General features: G+C 48.8%; 1 protein-coding gene across 8 annotated transcripts in view; it reads right to left on the minus strand.

The window, feature by feature from the left end:
• Positions 1-24,581, minus strand: part of CEP112 (centrosomal protein 112) — a 330,761-nt gene that overhangs the window by 23,558 nt on the left and 282,622 nt on the right. For all 8 annotated transcript variants that reach the window (XM_061393053.1, XM_061393051.1, XM_061393050.1 and 5 more), the window contains one exon: positions 4,463-4,552. In XM_061393053.1, the coding sequence (XP_061249037.1) occupies positions 4,463-4,552 (90 nt within the window). The remainder of the gene's footprint in view (positions 1-4,462; positions 4,553-24,581) is intronic.

Here is a 24,581-nt window from a genome sequence, read left to right on the forward strand (position 1 = left end):
TCACAGTGTGGTCAGTCCGATGGACGATGACACTGGGGTGGGTGGCCCGCTTCCGTCACGGGACGTCACGGGCTTCCCGAGGACTCGGTCTCCTCACGCAGTGAGGTCTGCTCGGAGGCCCAGCCTCCCCTCCGCTGCTGAATTCTAGGATGCTTGCTCAGATCTTATCGGGAACCAGATATTATTAACTCCTGGTGTGGAGAGGAATGACGGTTTTTAAAATCACTTTCCTGTTGTTGTTTTCAGTCACTAAGTCGTGTCCAGCGCTCTGTGACCCCGTGGACCGCAGCACACCAGGAAGCCCTGTCCTTCCCTCTCCCCCAGGGTTTGCTCAAATTCATGTTCATTGAATCGGTGATGCCATCCAACCACCCCATCCTCTGTCGCCCCCTTCCCTTTTGCCTTCAATCTTTCCCAGCATCAGGGTCTTTTCCAACATGTCGGCTCTTTGCATCAGGTGGTCAAAGTACTGGAGCTTCAGCTTCAGCATGGGTTGTTCCAATGAATATCCAGGGCTGATCTCCTTTAGGATGGATTGGTTGGATCTCCTTGCAGTCCAAGGGACTCTCAAGAGTCTTCTCCAACACCACAGTTCAAAAGCATCAATTCTTCGGTGCTCAGCTTTCTTTATGGTCCAACTCTCACATCCATACATGACCACTGGAAAAACCATTTCGACTATACAGACCTTTGTCAGCAAAGTGATGTTTCTACTTTCTAATATGCTATCTAGATTTGTCATAGCTTTTCTTCCAAGCAGCAAGCATCTTTTAATTCTGTGGCTGCAGTCAATGCCCAAAGCAATCTTGGAGCCCAAGGAAATAAAGTCTGTCACTGCTTCCACTTTTCTCACGTCTATTTGCCATGAAGTGATGGGACCGGATGCCATGATCTTAGTTTTCTGAATGTCGAGTTTTAAGCCAGCTTTTTCACTCTCCTCTTTCACCTTCATCAGAAGCTTTGTAGTTCCTCTTTGCTTTCTGCTGTTAAAGTGGCATCATCTGCATTTCTGAGGCTGTTGCTATTTCTACTGGAAATCTTGATTCCAGCGTGTTACTTCCTTATTTATGCGTTAAAGGAAAGATATGTTTCTGTCCACTCCAGTACTCTTGCCTGGGAAATTCCATAGACAGAGGAGCCTGGCTGGCTACAGTACGTGGGGGTGCAGAGAGTCGGACACAACTTAGCGACTAAACAACAGCAACAACAACCGGTTTCTGTAAGGCTGGCTTGGACAGAACATCGGTCTTTTCTAGCTACATCGGTGTTATCCTGATGCCACTTAAGGGGCAAATTAACCCTCTGCAGCCACGGGTTCCCGGGCACTCGGGGACCGGCATGCTGAGGGTGAGGAGTTGGAGGAGAGGCCGATGCCGGCAAGGTGGGCGGGGGGCAGCTGAGGTGCCAGCCATCGAGACCGGAGGAGAAGCGGCTTTCTGTGTTTAAGTAAAAACACATCTTTCAGAATGCCTCATTCAGTTTTTTTGTTTTTACAGAATTAAAACACACGAATTTTTCTTAAATGAAAAACAGAAACAGCTTAAATTTTTTTTAAAGCAAGTTAAAAAAAGACGCTCAGGAAATTATCCTTTGTAATTCTGCTAGTTTCAGTTTTGATTCTTTATGCAGCTAGTATCAGGATAATAACATTCGGTTGAAAAGAAAGAAGAAAAATTTCAAGAGGCTGTTCTGCACACATTTTTGTTGATTGGCTGATGTCAGGTTGACTACTGTTATTTTGCAATTGCTTTGACAGATGCAAAATAGAAAATCGCAAACAATTTTGACACTTTAAATACCTTAAATACCCTCAGTGAGCACACACACAATGAGGCCCTGAAGACTGTGGGTTACGACACTTGTGATTGGTTTTGACTGCTGCTGTTAGTGCCACGAGAGGAAAGGTCGGATTCAGATAAAACAGAAGTTAAATCAGATTAAACACAGGTGAACTGAAGGAGCGCCACGATTTGCTCTTCAGTTCTACTGAAACAATTGCTAAGCTACACCCTAGGATCTTGTGGAAAGAACCCAGCATTTCGTAGCTGCAAAGATTATGAAATATTCAGCTTTACCCAGGGGTATTTCCTGACGTTTCTTTGGTAAACTGGAGCCTAATAGAAGATATCAGGAATTAGTATAAGAAACAGTTTAGAAACCTATTGTCACTACAAAGATGAAAGCAACTTTGATGATCAAAAAGAAGTCAATAAAATAAGACTGAAGTGGTTCCTGAACCCTTCCCTATTGTTCATCTGGGATTTCTTAATTTCCCTACTCTCCATCTATTATGGGGTTTTCTGTGTGAAGTCCTGCCATGAATTAGAGTGATGTCAACAGAGTTTTACCTTGAGTCGTATTTTATCACAAATGGGAGGAGGCCCGGTCCTTCAGAGAACATGCTTCCTGCTCTTAAGAAGCTTGTCATCTTCTCCTAGTTCCAGACACACCAGCCGGCCGGGGTGGGGGCCCAGCTAACCTCAGCGACAGTGGGACCTGGGCCATCCCCCCAAGACCACACTGCCTCCTTGGTGGGTTTTCACCTGTTGCCACGCGGGCTCTGCTCTCCAGCCACAGGGAGCTAACCGCCTGTTCCAGCTGTCTGGGGCGGTGGTTCTTCCTCTGCCAGCCTTAATAAACTTTCCCTGTCACTGCCGTGTCGATTTTTAAACTAGAAATGCTGTAACTTAAAAACTGTCATGACAGGAACAAAAGTTTGGAATTCAGATCAACCAGGGTGTGACCCCACCCATACTATTTTGCAGCTGGGTGACCTTGGGCAAGTCACTGAGCCTCTCGAGCTGCAGTGCATCAGCAGGGAAACGGGAGTGTAATGCTGGCTTTAAATGGTGATTATCAGGATAAATGAACTAAGTCGTGTACTGTTTCTTGTGCAGTGTCTCTCATATTGTAGGCCTTGGGTAAATACAGTTACAACTCATCTTTCATCCTAGAATCATATTTTGTGATCCTATTGCCTGTCCAGCATGGACACTATACAAGACATATCCTACACAGACACAACACAGATGCCCACGACACGTCCACAATGCACAGATGATGCAGGGTGAGCAGCAGACATGGGGAATGAATTCCGGGAGGTCAAGTCCATTTAGTAAGTATTAATATTACTATGCAGCATCAATCAGATACTCACACCTGCCACTCTCTGCAGTCCCCCACCTGGGTGTCAGGCTCCCCTGCTGGCTCGGTGGCAAAGGATCCACCTGCCAGTGCAGGAGACGAGAGTTCGACTGCAGGGTGGGGAAGATCCCCTGGAGAAGGAAATGGCTACACACTCCAGGATTCTCGCCTGGGAAATCCCATGGACAGAAGAGCCTGAGGGTAGTCCATGGGGCAGCAAGGGTCAGACACGACTGCATGCACGACCTGGGGGTCCCATTTGCCGACTCCAGAGGTGATGTAAGTCTCTGCATTCGCCTGACGTCAGGGCTGCTCTTCACAGAGGCAAGATGGCCGCCCTGGCATTCCTGTGCTGAGAGGACCATAGGAAACAGCAGCTCATAAGTGTCTGCCGACACCCACAGTGGGTTCTGTCCCACAGGTTGGTGGTCCTGAGAAAGACATCTGCAATGCTGTACGTTAAGGCCGAGGGCGATGCATTTAATAAAAGTTTCATTAAGACTCGTGATATGTATTGATACTCTGTCGGCTTTTTAATTTAAAATTAGTAAAATTTAAAAGACTTCGACGAAAAAGACCCTTTCATTTGAAAATAAAATAGGTCATTAGCTATTGTCATAGCTGGATCATCGTGGTTATACTAGATTTGTTTCATGAACACAATGGAAGAAAGAAGGAGAAAATTAAAATTCAAGAGAAAGCGTGATTCGTGTCTCTAAGTACGATGGTGTCCCTTTATCCTAACAAGCAGACCCTGTCGGCTACGTCCCCGACACAGGCGTCCCCTCCTCCGGGTCCAGGTTGCCCCCTCCCTCCTGTAACTCCAGCCCCGCCAGGTGGACCCTGATTGGTCCAGGCCAGTTTGACCCCTCTGTCCTCTCACCAGGGATTGGCTGGTCTCAGCAGAGCATGTGGCCTGTTCTGGCCAATGAGATGAGAAGAGTGGTCTTGCGGGTGGGGGTTGCTCCAGGGAAAGGCGCCCTCACGGTTCAGAACAGGACCCCAGACATGAGCAGCCCCCCTCTGCCGCTGGGTGTCCCCAGGCCTGCTCAGGATGCTGGGAACTGTTGCTGTTGAGCTGGTTTAGGATGAAACCAGCACGGGACACAGAGATGCGGGAATGAGGGGAGCGGAGCTGGCGGCAGGGCTTCCGCCCGCAGGCTGTGGGTGACAGAGCCCGTGGCTGTCCACGTGCTGCAGGACCCGAGCATTCTGCCACTCGAGGCCACAGCATCCCAGAGGACACAGGACGACCACCATCCCCAAGCCCCTGGACCTGGAGAAAGTCAACAAGCAAACCGGCCATGTGGGCAAGTACCTGCTCCTGTGACTCCAGTTCCTTGTGCTGTAGCTTCTTCTCTATGGATCGCACTTGTTTCGAGCGGTTTTCCAGTTCTTCTTGTAAAGCCTGAAATGGTATAAGACAAATACAAAAATATTAAAAATTAGCACCCTTGAGGGTGCTAAAAATTACCACCTAAGCTGGTGTCAAAAGAGCCTCAGATCTCAAGTCTATTACAGTTGTTCCAAATAGTTCAGGCAGAAAAAAGCCCAGCCTTTCAGCATTGGGCCCAGATGTTTCCTACTTTAGCAATAACTAGTGTTAAAAATTCCAAACTTACAAAACAGACACATTAGCAGGTGTCCATTCATCTTATAAAAATATGTCCTCTGTTCCCAGCACAGATGCACAGCATGTGATAAAGCGTAAAACGACTGCTAATTAAAGTAGTTCAACCAGTACACCTGTGAGGGGCCCTTACACTCTGAACAGTGCTGTGGCCGCAGGAGCTGAGATACTGGCCCAGCACGTCGCTTTTCAGCATTGTGCTGTGGTGATCTGAGTAAGTTACAGTGACCTGAAAGGCATTTCTTTATTAAGCCACTGAGGATAGCACTGAATCTGAAGAACCCGTAAGAAGCAGACAGAGGGGAACTCTTTCAGTTGCCAAGTAGCCGTTCAGGTTGCTCTGGGGGAACCCCGGAATGACAGGTTCAATAAAGAACGCTGTATCAATTACTATTTTAAGTAAAAAGGTGAACTAGAAAAGAAACAGGATCCATTCGAACAATCCCATGTGATGACAGATACAATACACGGGAATGACGGCGAGCAGAGCGCAAGGGATGGGACGGGAAGATGCTGAATGCATTCTCAAAATAAAATTCATTCAGGGAAGACGCCCGGGTTTCTGCTCTAGGTTAAGAGCTGTGATAGGTCCTTCAGATGAAGCAGTGAAAGAAAACAGATGAAACAACTCTCTGCTGTCACCAGCTTCCATTACACCGGGGGACAGAGAGGATGCAAACAGTGAGTGTATATACATGTCAGTGACGAGCACGGAAGCAAAACAGTGCAGCGAAGGGGGCTCCTGGAGGGTCTGAGGATCGCTTCAGCTGCTGCAAAGATTAGACTGAAGAGGGGTTCAGGCAAAGCAGAGAAGCAGGGTCCAGGCTGCTGAGACACACGGCAAAGAATGCTGGGGACTGGACCGGGGTGGTGTCAGGGCCCCAGTCCACTTGAGGACCCGGGTCGCAGCCCTGAGGCGTGGATGCAGAGTGAAAAATAAAGAGACGATGACTCTGGGGTTGTGGCTGGAGCAGGAGGGAGGCAAGGGAGGGAGCGGCATTGCAGGGAGGTCCAGGGCTTGGCCTGGGGTGGAGGAGCGGGACGCACGGCCCATCCTGACTGAGATGCTGGGGCAGGGGAAGAGCTGCAGTCCGGGCAGCACAAGTCAGTTCACGTCCAGTAACAGTCCCGTCAGTGCAACTCCAGTCTTCTCTCCACGGAGACAGAGCCCCTGGTTCTCGGCCTTTTTCTGGTGTTCTAGATTCACTGGAGCATCTGGTGACTGCTATGTGGTCACTCCCCACGTGGAAAAAAGTGCTTATCATGTGCTTCTAGTTTCAGGGGCGTCCATGTGTTGCCGGAAGCCTGTCCATGGATGAACCCCAGGCTAAGAACCTCTATTTAAAAGACAATAAGGGGGAAAAAAAAGAGAGTTAGGGGGACTTCCCTGGTGGCACAGTAGTTAAGAATCCACCAGCCAATGCAGGGTTCGTGGGTTCGATCCCTGGTCCAGGGAGATGCCACGTGCCATGGGACAACTGCCGGTGCACCACAGCTGCTGGAGCCCGAGCTCCTAGAGCCTGTGCTCTGCAACGAGAAGCCTGAGCAGGCAACGGAGAGCAGCCCCCGTCTCCACGCCTGGAGAAAGCCCGCGCACAGCAGTGAGGACCCAGCACAGCCAAAGATAAAGCAACAGAATGTTTAAAAAGAGTGTAATGGTTTGACTGAGGAGAGAATGAGAATGAGGACAGAAGCTTTAGGGGCTTTTTGATATTATACTGGAATATAAAATCCACCCTTCAGCCAAGACTGACAATGAGCTTCAGACTCTATTTTTGTTTATATTAATGACTGTATTATCGTGGGCTGTTTCCAGAAGGATGAATGCAGTTGTTCCTATGCTTTATGACCAAGTAGCACTTTTTTGCTTTTGATAATTTTGTACCAGTGCATAGGATCTTGTTGGCATCTCTTACGGCCTAACCGAGGAGAGGAGTGAACGTGGGGCTGGAAGGAGACTGGCCTGCTTTCTGCCGTGCTCTCTCCTGCTCTCCATCCTCACACCGCAGAGTGTGACCCCATGCCCCCAAATCCAATCACGTCATCCCCCTGCTGCAATGCTCAGACACCAAAACAGCACCCCCGAGCTGCGGCTCAGACTCCCGACCTGGGTCCTCGGGGACCCGGGTCTCCAGGCTCTGGCCACCCTGGGCCGAGCGAGCCTCCGTGTCCTGCAGATTTTGTGGCCATGATCAATGACCACGTGCCACCGTCGCCTGCATGGACTTTGTTTTTCAGCCTCCTGGCAATCCTGTGCAGCAGGCAGTTTCTCACCCACGTTAGGGAGGACTGAACCGAGACCCTCAGAGGGGAGAGAGCCCCCTCAGGTCCATCCACAAGCCAGAAGGCGCTGGGATGGGACTGCAACACGCTGAGCCACCCCGAGTTCAGCGTTTGTGCTCACCACGACACAATGACCCACCTTGAATTCAGCGTTTGTGCTCACCACGCCACACTGACCCACCCCGAGCTCAGCGTTCGCGCTTCTCCCCACGGCCCTTCACCCGTCGCCCGCGTCTTCTCGCCTTTGCCTGGAAGCCGCTCTGCTCTTGGTGTGACCTCACCGACCTGTCCCAGGAGCAAAGCCTGGACACTGCGTGGCTGTGACCCGTGCGGGGCTGTGACCCGTCCGGGGCTCGAGGGGCTCTGTCTCTGTGCCTGTGTGAGGCCAGGACCCCTGCAGCCCAGGGTGCTCTCCCCATCGTTTCCAGCCTGGAGCCAGGCCTGGTGCATGCTGGCACCAGGCCCACGCTTGGGCAGGAGCTAACACACATCTCAACTGTTTCCCCAAGGAAATTACTTTAACCATGGGGTCATCCAACTATCGTCAACACAGCAGAGTAACCGAACGGTCATCAAGTTTCTCAAGATACAGAATGTACAAGCATACTTTCCAAAGTTCTCTCTCTATACACACACCTGAAACATGTATATACGTATGACATTATTATTTGTGATGACATATTGTCTGGTTTCTGACACAATAAAAAACTATACTCTTTTGTTTCTTGATTTATTTCAAAGAAGAAAAATACAGGAGATGCGCATGTCCTTTGTCTTTTAAGCAGAAAACTGTCACCCCCGCAGTCTCATCTCCACCCTGCCCTTCCCCAGCAGAACCCCGGGCACGGCCCCCTCGAGGGTCCCCGTCCCCACCCGGTCTCTCAGCCCCTTCGTCCTTCCTCTTGTGCCCGCCCTCCACGAGGGAGCAGGCAGAACCAGCAGTGTCCCAGCACCGGGGGAAGAGACTCCTTGACAAGAGTTCAAGGTGCTGCAGGGCCTTCCTGGAGACCGTCACGTGGGGAGGAGCTTGGGCAGGGGGCAGGGCCTGAGTAGGGGCGGGGCCTGAACAGGAGGAGTGGTCTGAGCGGGGAAGGGGACTGAATGGGGGGAGGGGCCTGAGCAGGGGCGGGGCCTGAGCTGGGGGAGGGATCTGAGGGGGGGCGTTCTGGGCAGGGGGTGGGGCTCCAGGGCTCAGGCCCACCCATGCAGACAAGGATGCCCTGGTGGGGAATCATGAAAGGAGCGGAGGTCAAAGCCTGACCCTGCCTGATGCCCAGACTAGGAGCAGACAGAGGGCGAGGAGGCCAGAGGCCAGGGGGATCGCGGTGCTGGAGGTGATGGAGGAGGAAACGAGTCCAGGGGGTCTGATAAGAGAGTCCCCGCGAGGACAGTGGACAGCGCCAGACCTGTCCTTTCTCCGCCTTCACACAGCGAAGAAGAAATTGCTAACCCACTGTGTCTCAGCAATGCTAAAAAAATAGAAGGGAAGTTACATTTGCTTTTCAAACGGCTCCGCTTTTCAGTTTGCTCATAGTTAACTAAAGGATTCACATGATGTTTCTAGGGCTAATCAGAGCAAGCCATATAGCTAGAAATTCCTTATTACCTAATAAAAATCAGTTTAAAAAGCTGAAGAGTAACGGAGTAATATTCCACTTTCCAAAAAGTTAAAATGCATCAGACGAAAGGAAAAGGACAGTTTATACTGACAGCTGTTCCTGATCTCATATTCTAAAAAAATTATTAGGTCACGAGCTGTTCACCCCCAGAATGGACGCAGGCCTCTCTGAGGGTGACAACTACTGAGTAAGCACTGCTCCTGCTGCTAAGTCGCTTCAGTCGTGTCCGACTCTGTGCGACCCCACAGACGCCAGCCCAACAGGTTCCTCTGTCCCTGGGATTCTCCAGGCAAGAATACTGGAGTGGGTTGACATTTCCTTCTCCAATGCATGAAAGTGAAAAGTGAAAGTGAAGTCGCTCAGTTGTGCCCGACTCTTAGCAACCCCATGGACTGGAGCCTACCAGGCTCCTCCATCCATGGGATTTTCAGGAAGAGTACGGGAGTGGGGTGCCATTGCCTTCTCCGACTGAGTAAGCACTAGCGGGGACCTTTCTTCTCAGCTGTGGCATCTTCATTGGAAAGGCTTACAGTCTGATGTTTGACACACATCTATGAATACAACTTTTACTTTATTCCCGAGAAAAGCCCAAGATCATCAAAGAATGGAGTGTCCAACATTGGTTCAAAAACCTAAAACAAAGTCCCACCTGAACGGCCACGCTGCGTGTCCTGCAGACGTGCCGCTCACCTCTGCTGGGTGCCTTGGCCTCATGACTGAAGGGCGGCTCTGCCAACGAGACCTGCCTCTAGACGCCAGGTGACGGGGCTGGCAGCGGGCACCACCCATGGCTGACTCTCCCAGAGCTCTGTGTGGACTGCCGACAAAGAATGAGCTTTTCCGGAAGAAAACCCGCAGCTCTACAAGAACAACGAGCGGAGACCACACTCTGCGAAAGGGAGCAGGCTACAGGATAATCTGACTTGTTTGCTTAAAATATGAAAATCGAGCACGTTAGAGTGGAACAGGTCCACAGGCCACGGACTCCTCAGGCAGGGAGAAGCCAGGCAGCTCATGTTCCTGGAGGAGGCACCCGTCAGCATCCCAGGGCTCTGCTGTTCATTTAGGGGGAAACTAGGACTAGAGTCAATGCTATTTTCATAAAACTCATAAACAGGCTTCAAAGTCAGCTGCTCAACTTTAGCCACACATTATGGGCTTCTGTGGTCTTCCTAAAAACCCAAGTGTCCCTCCTAGTTCTGAGTCAGTTAAACAAACACGAAATGATGGCGGATACACACTTTTTAATAATGGACACATGAAATGCAAGTCCATTTGAATAAGTGGCTAAAAAGTTATGTAATAAAGGAAACTTTCCCTGGAAAGGACGGATTCTGGGCTGTGGGGACACAAAAGCCACAATCCCAGTGTCCCAGGGTGAAGGGTGTCCAGAAGTGCTCGGCCTCAGATCAGCACAGGTCTTTGGAGAGGTTTCTGACCTTGGCTTTGGCCAGACTCCACCAGGCCCTCATCCGGAGAGGGGCGGAGTGGGCGTCCAGTGGCGTCGGAGCTGCAGCCTCACTGCCGCGGCCCAGAAGGCCGCCCGGCTGAGCCGCGGACCGGCCTCTCACTCCAGGACGCCTGGCCCGCAGGCTCTTACCAGACAATACAATCCCAAACTCCCCACCTTCCCATCTTTACCGAGACCCTGGGCTGTGAGAAACCTGAAAACATCCACTAGCAAATGGAGGCAGAACCAGAAACACAGACATGACCCTGCTCCCGAGTCACACGCCCCGCAGGCTGTGCCCCGCTCTTCAGGAGCGTGAGCCGGTTCCCTCTCCCGGAGACTCAGCGTGTCCTGAGTACCTTCTGCCCCATTCCGTGCATTCCGTCTTGGCAAACACCTGTGTCCGGCCTCGTCAGTCATCCTGAGGCCGCCGGCACGTCTCCCGGGCCTGCCGACCATCGACCGTCGAGGGGCGAGGCTAACGGGCTCCTCCCCGAGCTCTGGCTCACAGAACACGTTCTCTGGGGGCTGCACCTTGAGTGGCACAGTGTTCTCCCATTTACAGGGACTGGAGCAGATGTGAGCACAAAAGACCGTGGGGGACGGTCCGTCCTGTTAAATATACAGCTGGGGACTTTGGGTTAAGTCAGCGGTGGGGAATCGAGGAGCTGGGCGAGACATGGAGGGGGCCTTGCCAGCAGCAACTCCACGCGGCGAGGAGATGAACACGGAGAAAAGCAGAGCTTGGCAGGAAGGCCCGGCCCAGGAGAGGTCAGCCCTGCAAACGAAGGTGAAGCCGGGCGGTGGGGTGCTGCTCTCTGGTCCCCCTACGCGTGTCTCTGAGAGTTTCCATAATAAAGAGAAGAAGGAATATTTAAAGCTTTTTCTACTTAAGACATACGAAGACACCATATCCTTCCTTTCATGAGGTTTGAATTCACTGTTTTACTTCAGAAGAAGCATGATTGACGCGTCCTCCACCAGCAGGAGGGAGGGCAGGACTTCCCGCACTGTGTATATTCTGGAAGACGACTGCGGTGCCCAGATTCTGACCGAAGGAGAAGGTGACTGGACGGGAAGGCTTATTTCTGCTTTTATCGAGACACACGCGGTAGGATTCCAGGGTTCTAAAACACGGTGCTGGTCTGTTTTCTATTTAAAACCCGTAATACGACTTGAAAGTTTGTCTCAAAAAGTATCCGTCCGCTGACTGGTTTATCCATCAGACAGAGAGGACACCCGTGACTCGGTGAAGAGACAGATTATAACAGCGAGAGGAGGAGAGCCCTCCGTGAAACCTCACTGCCTTTGTAACAACGCCCACACCTGTCTAAGGTAAGGAGACTTCAGTTTACAAACGGTGCCGATAATATTTCTGATGAGTGGGTGTTCTTTGAGAGGAAAATTGATGCAGAAACAGCAAATATTTTCCTTTGTACTACTCCTAACTGAAAGTTAAGGGAAAATTAAGTAAAACTATAAAATCTCATCATTTTGGTGTCAGATTTGTACTTATTTTTCTTTTTTTCACATCTTAAACATCTGGGATCCAGCAAGAAGACATGTCCTGTCCCCGAGACAGGGAGACAATCTGGGGTTAACACCAGAGCGGAGAGTGATGTGTGTCCTGGGTGGTCTCGCTGGCTATTTACACAGGCCAGTATTTTTTTTTTAATGGGGTAAATCTACTAACAAAAGCAGCAAGTCTTCTTCACCTGAAATGCCAGTCAAGATTTCTTTTAAAGTGATTTCTTCAGAACTACTCAGAATGAATAACAAAACCGTAAAGAAGTCTTATCAGTGGTTCTGCAGAACGGAGAACAGGTTTGTACTACAGACCTAGTTACTGAAACAGATCACAGTTACTGCCAAGGCCAGTCGTGTATTCAAACACAACATGGTAATCTTTAAGGCTTGTGTTCAGGTTTTTTGGGTTTCCCTGTTGGTTCATTGGTAAAGAATCTGCTTGCCAATGCAGGAGACACAAGAGACATGGGTTCGATCCCTAAATTGCAAAGATCCCCTGGAGAAGGAAATGGCAGCCCACTCCAGTATTCTTGCCTGGGAAATCCCATGGACAGAGGGGCCTGGGGTGCTGGTCTGTGGGGTCGCAAAGAATCGGACACTGCTTAGTAACTAAGCACCCACATACACATTCAGGTTTTTAATTTTTTCACATTCCATGCAAGTAACTTTTTTTTCTCATTTCTTTAACCCTCGTAATTCAGTATCTTGTGATATTATATGAAGAAAAGGAGTTTTAACCCAATATGTGGGCTATTCTTCACATGAGGCAAAGTTCCCTCTGGGTGAAAACTCTTCAGCTGTTGCAACAAACCTCGTGGATGAGCTTGCACTTTGATCCGAGGCTGCTGTTGCAGTGCTTATTAGGCCACGGATTCAACTCGAAAGGTAAAAAGTATCGTGGCCAATATAAGAAGCAAGAGCAGCACTTCTGTCAAAGAATCCCACAGTGTTCACTATCCTTCTTTTCTTCTCTCTCTCTCATCTATTTTCTGGCCTTTAAAATTCCTAAATGACTTCCTTTAAAACTCTTAAAACTGCACTTTTAAAAGAGTTAGTGTTTCCTGGTCTCCATGGAGGTTCCAGGAAAAGAAATCATGTTATCCCAAGACTTTGATGATCTAAGGAAGCTGGAATCCCCCAACACACCTCATTAACGTTCCCCGGCAGCACACAGCCCGTCCTGACCTCACCCACATTTCCTCTGGGAGCAGCCGCCACATTTCTGCTCAGGAAATTCAAAGCACATTGCCCACTCTGTCCCTCCAGATGGCGTCACTTGTGAACACGTTACTATCTCGGGGGGTGGAAATCCAGGACCAAGCTCAAGAACCAGGCTAGGATGTTCCAGGATCTCAGAGGAATTCCCTCTTTCGGCCGGCATGATAACCACTTACACTGCGGTCAGCCTACAGAACAGACCGCCCTCCTGCCGGAACCCAGGGAGGGGAGCACCCAGGAGCCACTGGTCTAAATGTTTAGTTTCTTGCATGGTAATCGTCTACACGGGAGGTCAACGTGAGCCTGCAGCACAGTTGTAACCCAAAACGAGCCATGAATTTCTCCTCTGTTAAACCTGAAGTCATATTTCTCAGTCATGTCCCCTACATGAGAACACACTTATGAATCATGATTCACCTGGTGTTTCCCCTTCATCTCTGACTGTAAGCATCACAAGGTAGCCTGCCTAGTCACACTTCTAAAGTGCTCTCTGAAACGCTCAGTGAGATGTTGGCGCTATGGCAATTCCCAGGTGGCGCAGTGGTAAAGAATCTTCCTGCAGTGCAGGAGACACAAGAGACTCAGGTTCATTCCCTGGCTCGGGAAGATCCCCTGGAGAAGCGCGTGGCAACCCACTCCAGTATTCTCTGCCTGGAGAAGCCCACGGACAGAGGAGCCTGGTGGGCTATAGTCCGTGGGGTTGCAAAGACCTGGAAACGGCAGAGTGACTGAGCACTCACATCAGCAATAGTAGTCACTGGCAGCGTGAGCCAGTTTTACAGAGGACACGTGGCTTTTCATTGAAAACAGTTGGGGTCTCCCTGCTGAAATTTCTCCAGATCCCCCTTCCCGCCTTGAACCACACCACTGCATCTGCTTTGGCTGCGCATGGATAAGAGTGCCCGCGTTTTGCTCAGGCTCCTCCCTTACCCATCCCAAGGAGCGCCCTGCCTTGTTTTCTCAAGCCATCCGCCAGTGTCCTTGCTTCTTTTTCAACACCTGAGGGGTTGGTCACGACTATCGGACATTCAGGCCCGTCCAGAACGCCCGCCGAAAGTGGCACAAGAAAAGGTCCCCGGTACCGGGTCCTGTGAAAACGTGCGTGGATTCAGACAGCCCACCATGCTTCTTTCCACTCTGGTTTATCTATAAATACACTGAAGACGCCGGCACGCTTTGCTGCGGGTGCGGGGACGGCCCTCCCGCCCCATCCAGTCCGAGACCGCCGCCCCTGCCGGGTAGGCTGCCGGGTCCTGGCGCTTTGCCACAGCAGCCCTGGGACGGACGCACGTGGGGAGGGAAGCCCCTCGTTTTGTGTCTCGTCCTGAAACGCGGCCCCCGCCCGCCACTCCTTTCCCACTGCCCAGCTCCGGGCCCCATCTCAGCCTTGGGAGGACCCAGAGTGCTCCCCTCCTGAGACCTCTGCGGAGCCGCGTGAGGACGGCGCCGCGGTCACCGCACTGGCTGGTCTGCCTCTGTTCTCCCGTGCGCGGTCACATCGGGTCAGAGACGCGGTCACTCCGCCGTCACCTCGGCACATCGCTCGGTGAGGAGGCGCCGAACGCCTGAGACGTGAAGGCAGGACCCTCAGGTGAGGCCCTCCGGGACCCCCGCTCACGGAGGGATGGGATTATACTCGCCAGATAAAGTAGTTTTCTTTCTCTTTTCAACCTCGGGATACTGTGCTATCTGGGGCCAATACTCATGAAGGAAGAAGTTTAAAACTTTCTGTTTAAACCACTTAGAATGAGAGGATTTGCAAAGATCCTGCTTAATGTTCAGCTGACACATTGTCAAAAACATTTATCATGCAACCTTTGAAGTTCCTCCCACTCCCTTTCGGTTATTAAGGCTCGGATTGCAGTTAGTTATCAGCAACAAAGCACACACAGGACAGTGTTTGTACTGTCAGACTTTCAGCTTGATTTCTGAACTACTGAGCAGAATTAAATTCTTAGATCAGAAAAATGATTAGTGAGCTGATTTTCACTGCTGAATGCACAACACCGCTGATTTCTGACACCACTTCGGTGCGCACCTGGAGTCTCTGTGAGGCACTGGGAGATCTCACCCGTTTCATAACTGCACATGTTAAGTGCTTTTATTCCAAACTGTAAGCAGCTTCAGATATAAAACTGTGCCCGCTTATGTTTGGCTCTAATTCTTTCAGTGCAAAGTAGAAATGGGGACTTAGGTTATTGAGAATTCTCTGGCAACTCAATTCCTAATATAAATATCTCGGCACTGAGTGTATATATCTCCAGCTCACATTTTGCAAGAGGGAGAAAACTCATTCTAGATAAATCAACTGAAAGGTATTTTAAAAATACAAACAATGTGTCAGACATCACCCAGGAATCCCAGTGTGGATCAGACATCACCCAGGAATCCCAGTGTGGATCAGACATCACCCAGGAATCCCAGTGTGGAGTGGAGCCACGGCCTCACCTTTGAAGGTGCTTAGACTGACATAGAAGGTATGTGGTCAGGACAAAAATCAGGGGGTTCAGTGATGTCTTAAGTGTCCAGCTGAGAGAACAAAAGGGAACAAAAAGGAGGCAGAAAGAAGTCCAGCAACATTGCAGGGAAGCCAGTGCAGAAGTGCAGAAGGCAGGAGGCTCCACGGCCAGGCCCTGGGCGTCTGCAGGAGGTCGCCAGGGTGGGGCAGAGAGCAAGGAGGGTCTGCTGCAGACAGAGAGACACAAGACACGACACGCAGACACGACTCTCCTATTTCATTTGGATCCTGATTCAGACAAATCAACTTTAAATGGACATTTCAGGAAAACTGGGCCTACCTAATTATGAAGCACGTGTTAGATGATACTACAAAGACTGCTGTTAATTTTCGTGGGTATGACGTTGGCACTGTGGCTGTGTGACATGGTGCCCGTGTTTTCTGAGAGGCCTTCTGGAATACGGAGGATAAAATGACGTGACGTCTGAAATGTGCTTTAAGTTATTTTAGCCAAGGAAGAAAAGGAGAAAGTGTGAGACACACATGGTGCATTTTTGATCACAGTTGAAACTGCCCGATGCACACGATGGGCTTCGTAGCACTGTACTTGGCTTTTGGGTATACCTGCAAACTTTGATAATAAAACTTAAAAAAAGTCCACTTACAATTAAGTGACATGAAGGAAAGGCACAAGGTGATGAGGACAGTCTTCAGGGAGGAAGTGGCATTTGAGAAAAACCCTGAGTAACAGTAACGGCTCTGACAGGCAGGGGTGAGGAAGGGGAAACTGTCTGCTAAAGAAGCAGCTTTCGCAAAGGTAAATACAGGGGAATAAGTTCAGCTCAGTCGCTCAGTGTGTCTGACTCTTTGCAATCCTCTGGACTGCAGCACGCCAGGCTTCCCTGTCCATCACCAACTCCCGGAGTTTACCCAAACTCATGTCCATTGAGACAGTGATGCCATCCAACCATCTCATCCTCTGTCTTCCCCTTCTCCTCTCACCTTCAATCTTTCCCAGCATCAGGGTCTTTTCCAATGAGTCAGCTCTTCGCATCAGGTGGTCAAAGTATTGGAGCTTCAGCTTCAGCATCAGTCCTTGCAATGAATATTCAGGACTGATTTCCTTTAGGATGGACTGGTTGGATCTCCTTGGGACTCTCAAGACTCTTCTCCAACACCATAGTTCAAAAGCATCAATTCTTTGGCACTCAGCTTTCTTTATAGTCCAACTCTCACATCCACATATGACTACTGGAAAAACCATAGCTTTGACTGGACAGATCTTTGTTGGCAAAGTAATGTTTCTGCTTTTGAATATGCTGTCTAGGTTGGTCATAGCTTTTCTTCCAAGGAATAAGCGTCTTTTAATTTCATGGCTGCAGTCACCATCTGCAGTGATTTTGGAGCCCCCCAAAATAAAGTATGGGAATAAAAATAAACAAGGGAATAAACCTACCCATATATGATGGATTAATCCATGACAAGGAGGCAAGAACACATAATGGAGGAAAAACAGTCTCTTCAGTAAGTGTTGTTGGGACAACTGGACAGCCACATGCAAAGGACTGAAGCTGGACCACTGTCTTACACCACACACAAAAGCCAACTCAAAACGGACTCAGGACATCCTCGAATGTAAACCTCTTAGAAGAAAACAGGCAGTAAGCTCTTCGATACTGGTCTTAGCAATACTTGTTTGGACCAGTCTCCTCAGACAAGGGCAACAAAACAAGAGTAAACAAACAGTACAGCAGATAACTAAAAAGCTTCTGCACAAGAAAGGAAGCTGCCAATAAAACGAAAAGGCACTCTAGTAGGCGGGAGAAGATGCTGGCCAGTCACACGTCCAGTGAGAGCTTAAGAGCTGAAGTGTGTGATGCGTAAAGAACTCGTACAACTTAGCCCTAAAAGCGGAAACGACCTGACTAAAGAATGGACCTTCACACGACCTGAACAGACGTTTCTTCAAAGAAGACATTCAGACAGCCAACACGCGTGCGAAGGTGCTCGACACGACTGATCAACACGGAAACACACACTGAAACCACAGTGAGACACCGCTTCATATCTGTCAGATGGCAATTATCAAAACGACAAAAAATAACAAACGTTAGTGAGGATGCAGAGAAAAGGGAACTGCCCCCCGCCCAGTGCTGTTGATGGGAATATAAATTGGTGCAGCCATTATGGAAAAAAGTATAAAGATTCTTCAAAAAATTAAAACTCGAACCACCATACAATTCAGTCATTCCACTTCTGGGTATTTATCTGAATAAAATGAAATAATAACTCGGAAAGATATGCACCCCAATTTCATCACAACATTATTTATGATAGCCAAAGCATGGCACCAACCTGTGTGCCTACGGATAGATGGATAAAGAAGATGCGGTACATATACACAGTGGGTTATTTCTCAGTGTAAAAAAGAATGAAATGGTGCCAGTCACAGCAGCATGGATGAACCTAGAGATTATCATACTAAGTGAAGTCAGCCAGACTGAGAAAGACAGATATATACATGACATTGCTTGTATGTGGAATCTAAAAAAAATGATACAAATAAATTTATATATAAAACACAGACCCACAGACACAGAAAAGAAATTTATGGTTACCAAAGGGGAAAGTGGGGGAGGGATGAACTGGGAGTTTGAGATTAGAAGATATATATTATTCTATGTAACAGATAAACACTACTGTATATAAAACAGATGGTCAACAAGGACCTACTGTATAGCACAGGGATCTGTATTCCACACACTGTGATAAATCGTAATGGAAAAGAATATGAAAACGAGGCCACCGTCTTCCATCTGACCAGCAAAGCCCAGAAAAACACGTAATTTCTGCCATGCCGTGCTGTGTGGCTGCAGCCAAAAAAGCCTCCTGCTTTCTCTGCAGCAAGTGTAAATAGTGACCAGAATAGTGCCGGAGTGTATGCTGGTTAGCGCTGTCTGACCCTGCTCTAATCTTCCCTTGGGATGAGAAGACACGAGTGACTGTCCTCTGGGCAGGTGGGCACGTGCGGGAATTCAGAAGCAAAGGCTAGAGGGGCTCGGGGCTGTGCGCCCGGACTGGAGCAAAGCTGGTGCATCTGTGCCAGGCTGAGCGAGCGGACACTGGCCAGGAACCCGGTGAACGCTGGGCATGGATACTCGGGGAGGCAGACACAGCACAAAAGCCACGGAGACACGCCCAGGGCGCACAGCCTCACACGCTGACAGACCGCAGCGCGCCAGGCCTCCTCACGCCAGTCACGCTCCCTTTCCCTGCGTCTCCTCTGGGTTCCCAGCTCTACAGCAAGGCAGGCAGGTGACACGCGGCCCGTGTGTCCTGGTAGCTCTTGGAAACTCGCAGAGGGAGGTGGGACTGGAGGGGGCTCTGCAGCAGACGGCCGTGGTCAAGGCTGGCACCAGGTGCCCAGACAGAACCTGCTGATGTGACTGACATTGTTACAGAGCCTTCGGAAACTGCTGTCTGTATTTTGGGGAGCACAAGCCCAAATCTGCAGAGGATACAAATTATATTAACTTTAGAAACAAAAACATAAGCAAATCTAAATATAGCCGCTTAAGGAAAGCCTATACTGTCTAAAGAACAACTTAGACGTTATTTTGAGCGCTCTGTGGCATTGCGGCACTCCACACCGGCTCCTAACAAAGCTCTTTCCCAGGTGACGGCAAAACGCACACATTTCACGAATTCGGTCCGTTTCTCCTGCTCGGATTCTCTGCGGGCTGTTCTTCCCTCCAAGTCAGTTACCTTCCTTCTTCCCTCGGCTGCCCCCAGGGAGCTGGGGACACCGCACTAAGTCACCTCCCCTCTGACAACGGCCACTGCTCGCGGGGGCCCAGGGCTCCTCAGCCTGGACATGAGTCTTCGGGTGGCGGTTCTAATACACTCTTCACGTAAATTATGCAACCATCTTCTACTTTGTCTTCTCCAAAGAGGATTTGATTCTCTCCAAAGGAACATGTCCCTTTGAGCTCCAGTTTTCAAGAGTGAAAATGAGAGCTGGGCCCAGACCGCCTCACCCAGCTCCAACGTCTCTCTCCGCCTCTCCCCCCGCCCCTCCTCTTCCCCCATCTCCGTCTCCCACGTGTTTAAATACAGGCGGATACACACACGTAAACACACACGTACGTATATTTTCATATCCCTGCCCACAGTGTAAATATATAGTATTTTTACTGATAGCTACATCTAATTTTGTTTGGGTTGTGACAACCAAACTGACTAAAGTATAAACAAGTCAACAAAAAATACAGATATTTTACAGTATTCTTTCTTAGGAGAAGGAGCTTCTATAGCAAGTCTAAAATGTTTACCACTGACGCGGTGATTACTGGCCCTTGGCATGGAGATGAACTAACAGTCTGTGCTCCCGTCTGTGACTCCCCTCTGCTCACCTGCGGGATCAGAACGTGGGCAGCTCTGGCCGTGCCCGCTCCCTGCCATCTCCGACAGCCACGTGAGCGCAGTGTCTCCACTAACGCCCACCCGTGTCCCTAGCCACCCTGTCCGTTCCTTCTCGCCCTCTCCTCTGGAAACCTTCACTTCACCTTTGTTTTGACAATGCAGTCCATGGCTCTATCTTATATCTTCATTTTATCATTTACAGTTGGTGCATGTCTGAAATCTTAGACTAAGCAATCCTGTATCTGACCTGGTGGAAGAAACAGTATCTGCAAAGATTCGTGTGTAAGGAAACAGAGGGTGTATTTAGGCCACAAAAATAGTCACTCTGGTTGACGCTGCGGATACACACAGGGCAGTGAGGAACAACTGGAGGCGTCTGCGTGGGGCTGACACTCTCAGGCCGGTTTAGACACGCGGCCCACGTATCTGCAGAGGAACCAGAGATCAAATCGCCAACATCCACTGGATCATCGAAAAAGCAAAAGAGTTCCAGAAAAACATCTATTTCTGCTTTCTTGACTGTGCCAAAACCTTTGACTGTGTGGATCACAATAAACTGTGGAAAATTCTGAAAGAGATGGGAATACCAGACCACCTGATCTGCCTCTTGAGAAATCTATATGCACGTCAGGAAGCAACAGTTAGAACTGGACATGGAACAACAGACTGGTTCCAAATAGGAAAAGGAGTACGTCAAGGCTGTATATTGTCACCCTGCTTATTTAACTTATATGCAGAGTACATCATGAAAAACGCTGGGCTGGAAGAAGCACAAGCTGGAATCAAGATTGTCAGGAGAAATATCAATAACCTCAGATATGCAGATGACACCACCCTTATGGCAGAAAGTGAAGAGGAACTAAAAAGCCTCTTGATGAAAGTGAAAGAGGAGAGTGAAAAAGTTGGCTTAAAGCTCAACATTCAGAAAACGAAGATCATGGCATCTGGTCCCATCACTTTATGGCAAATAGATGGGGAAATAGTGGAAACAGTGTCAGACTTTATTTTTTGGGGCTCCAAAATCACTGCAGATGGTGATTGCAGCCATAAAATTAAAAGACGCTTAGTCCTTGGAAGGAAGGTTATGACCAACCTAGATAGCATATTCAAAAGCACATATATTACTTTGCCAACAAGGATCCGTCTAGTCAAAGCTATGGTTTTTCCAGTGGTCATGTATGGATGTGAGAGTTGGACTGTGAAGAAAGCTGAGTGCTGAAGAATTGATGCTTTTGAACTGTGGTGTTGGAGAAGACTCTTGAGAGTCCCTTGGACTGCAAGGAGATCCATCCAGTCCATTCTGAAGGAGATCAGCCCTGGGATTTCTTTGGAAGGAATGATGCTAAAGCTGAAACTCCAGTACTTTGGCCACCTCATGAGAAGAGTTGACTCATTGGAAAAAACTCTGATGCTGGGAGGGATTCGGGGCAGGAGGAGAAGGGGACGACAGAGGATGAGATGGCTGGATGGCATCACTGACTCAATGGACATGAGTTTGGGTGAACTCCAAGAGTTGATGATGGACAGGGAGGCCTGGTGTGCGGCGGCTCATGGGGTCGCAAAGAGCTGGGACACGACTGCGCGACTGAACTGAACTGATGTATCTGCTGTAGGGGCACATGGGAGAGCTGGGTGAAAGGGAGCAAGGGGACTCAGGGGGAGTCCGGGACGGGGGTGATCAGCGCAAATCAGATTGAGGTGATGGTGCTAGAGAGGAGAGGGTCAATTCAGCTGTCTGTGCAGGAATAAGGAAGAGTCAGCCGAGGAGCTCGGTGTAACCAGAGTCAGCCACGGTGAGACTGTGGAGAAGACACACAGCGTTCTAGATCCTAGGAGACCATCTGCAACTCAGCCTGGACTTTGAGGGGAAACTGACATCAAAGTTGTGATTCTTCTGCAGAGCAGAGGTGAAATTGAAGGGACTTATGTTCCCCTTAGGGTTAGGGTTAGGGAAAAATATAGAGAAAAAATCAAGAGCATTGTGTACAATTTATATGGTTGAGGAAAAGATTTGGATTTTTCTGTGATATCTTATGGAAAATTATGAATGAACCTTTTGCCCAACCCAATATATTTAAAGCTCCTGAAGAGGAAAGAAGAGCCAGTGAATACAAATGTGGAAGACATTTAAGTGGAGTGTGGACAAGGCGGTTATCAGAATCCCAGGCTTCATGTATGAAGCCCCTCTCCCATTGTCACCACCACGATCCCCCCACGATCCCCCCCACAGTCCCCACTATGATCCCACCAGGATCCCCACCACAGTCCCCACTATGATCCCACCACGATCCCCACCGCAGTCCCCACTGTGATCCCACCAGGATCCCCACCACCACCAGTATGTCTAGTATGAAAATAAGCAGGAGGAGGTTGATCCTTTCTAAGAGTAGTTCTGTTAGCTGGTGGATGTAGATGCCAATTCATTTCTTCACTCAGCAAACATTTACTGAGTGCTTACTGTTTACCAAATACTGAACTGGATGCTGGGTATGAAGCCAAGAACCAGAATGGGACGCTCGGTGAGAAGTAGGGACCAGTGTGGCCCTGCTCCCCAGAGGGTAGAGAGGTCCACGCAGGGGGCTGGGGCGGCTCAGGCTCACGTCAGTGTTTGTATCCGGTGGAGGAACTGGACCTGGAAAGGCCTATCTGACCCTTAAGTGTATGAAATTCAGCGCTGTGCCGCTGTGAGACCAGGACCTAACCTTTATCACAAAGCTTCTGCTGGGAAACGCATTTCCATTTGCGGTTCAGGGCAGATGTCTGCTACAACTGCCGTGGTGGTGTGTGTGGTTGACTCAAAACTTGGGGGTCAGTGGTGGAGACAAGAGACGGGGTCACCAGACGAGGGGAAACGAGGAACAGAGGCCGCAAGTGGCAGGCATTCGGGGACAAAGTGATCCCAAGGGCCTGGTGGGGCAGGAAAGTCACAGGAAACCCCAACCTCGAGCTGTGCTGCCAGCACAGGGCTGGGTTCCAGAAATTAGCTATTGTTGCCATAACTTTTCAGTTGAAAATCGGGTTTATGCTTACAAAGCCAGTCTCTAAACAGTGGTGCAAATAATTCAAGCCTGAAGACATTCTCATCTGTAATAAAAGTTGTATTTACATGTTCCATTTTATTTTATTCCTAGAAAAATGCTAACCTTTACGGCTGTGCTCTCATTGGGAAACATAATTTGCTCAGCTAAATAAATATGTATATTTTAGGACTTCTGACTACATCACACTTAAAAGTCTTTACCATGAATTTTAAAACTTGCCTTGCCCCCGGAAACAGCCTTTGAAAGGCTGCCGTGTGCCTCAGGCAAGCGGCCAGCCGGCCAGCTCAGAGCTCACAGCTCACACAGGCTGTCTTTAAACTCTAATGATCTCACAGAGAGGAAAACAGGTCAGTCCCAGAAGAGAGAGGGAAAACTCCAAAGAGACACTGGAACTAGAACAAAAATAAGGTTTTGAAACTGATTTGACGACTTTCAGAAATGCCATATTATGGTTACTGTACATAATTTTTATCTATTCTTTTGATTAGTGGTTTTTCCTCTTTGGCTTTTGGCTCCAGGGCTTAACCTAAAGGCAGGTATTTGAAAGTCCATATTCCTACCCAATGTCCCCCAGCATAGCAGCTATGCTTTATAGACGCCATACGATAAATACAAAGCATGGCTTTGAAAACATTTTTTTGGGTCAAATCCCTTCTTCCAGACTGTCTTTCAAGTTTTAATTTTCCTGCACATGATTCCTTGGAAAACTAGCAGTTAGAGAATTTGCGCCCTAGTGAAGGCATGGCAGCTGAAGGTGAAAGTGTTTCAAAGGCCCCAGATTTCTTGGCCAGGAAGAAATAAGAGAAATAAGAATGAGAAGCTGATTTCTCTGTCTTGCCCACCGAGGGTCATGTAGGCAGGCTGACCTGATAACCATTTGGAGGCATTGAACATAATTTTGCCTATAAATATTTTTTCTGACAACTTTTCTCTATTGATATAAACTTTGACTCCTTTCAATTCTCCCGACTTGACTAAGCAAACGTCCTAAAGTGTAAAGGTGATGTTTTGTTATATCTTAACTGGAAGTTGCATTTACTAGTTTAATTTCAATCAAATATTTACTATTTTTCTAGAGAATATAATCAGTGATTGAATGTTTGCAAAGTGCCTCCTTCAACTCATCCTGTTAGGAAGACAGCCTCTTTCCATGGGCCCCTTAATTTTAATGTCTATTTAATTAGTAGTTAAATATGTATTCATATTGAATGCTATTGATTTTATTTTGGGAGGATGTAGTTGAACTTTTTAGGGGGACGTATTTCTTTATGCTTATTAATAAAACATTTAAAAAAAGCAATGAAATAATCTAACCTGAACATGATGAAACAAAAACTTGGATAAACATTTGAAGGAGAAAGGAAAGGAAATCCAGCTCTTCAGAGCTTCTAGTCAGAGCTGTGATTTCTCCCGTGGTCACACACGGGTGTGACAGCTGTCTCCAGTGGTTGCGTACAGACATGAGAGCTGGACCATAAAGGAGGCTGAGCGCCGAAGAATGGATGCTTTTGAACTGTGGGGTTGTAGAAGACTCTTGAGAGTCCCATGGATTACAAGGAGATAAAACCAGTCCATCCTAAAGGAAATCAACCCTGAATCTTCATCGGAAGGACTGATGCTGAAGCTCCAATACCTTGGCCACTTGATGCGCAGAGCCAACTCACTGAAAAAAAGACTCTGATGTTGGGAAAGATTGAGATCAGGAGAAGGAGATGACAGACGATGAGATGGACAGATGGCATTTCTGACTCAATGGATGAATTTGAGCCAACTTCAGGGACAGTGAAGG

This window comes from Bos javanicus, chromosome 19, assembly GCF_032452875.1.
Source record: "Bos javanicus breed banteng chromosome 19, ARS-OSU_banteng_1.0, whole genome shotgun sequence".
Lineage (NCBI taxonomy): Eukaryota > Metazoa > Chordata > Mammalia > Artiodactyla > Bovidae > Bos > Bos javanicus.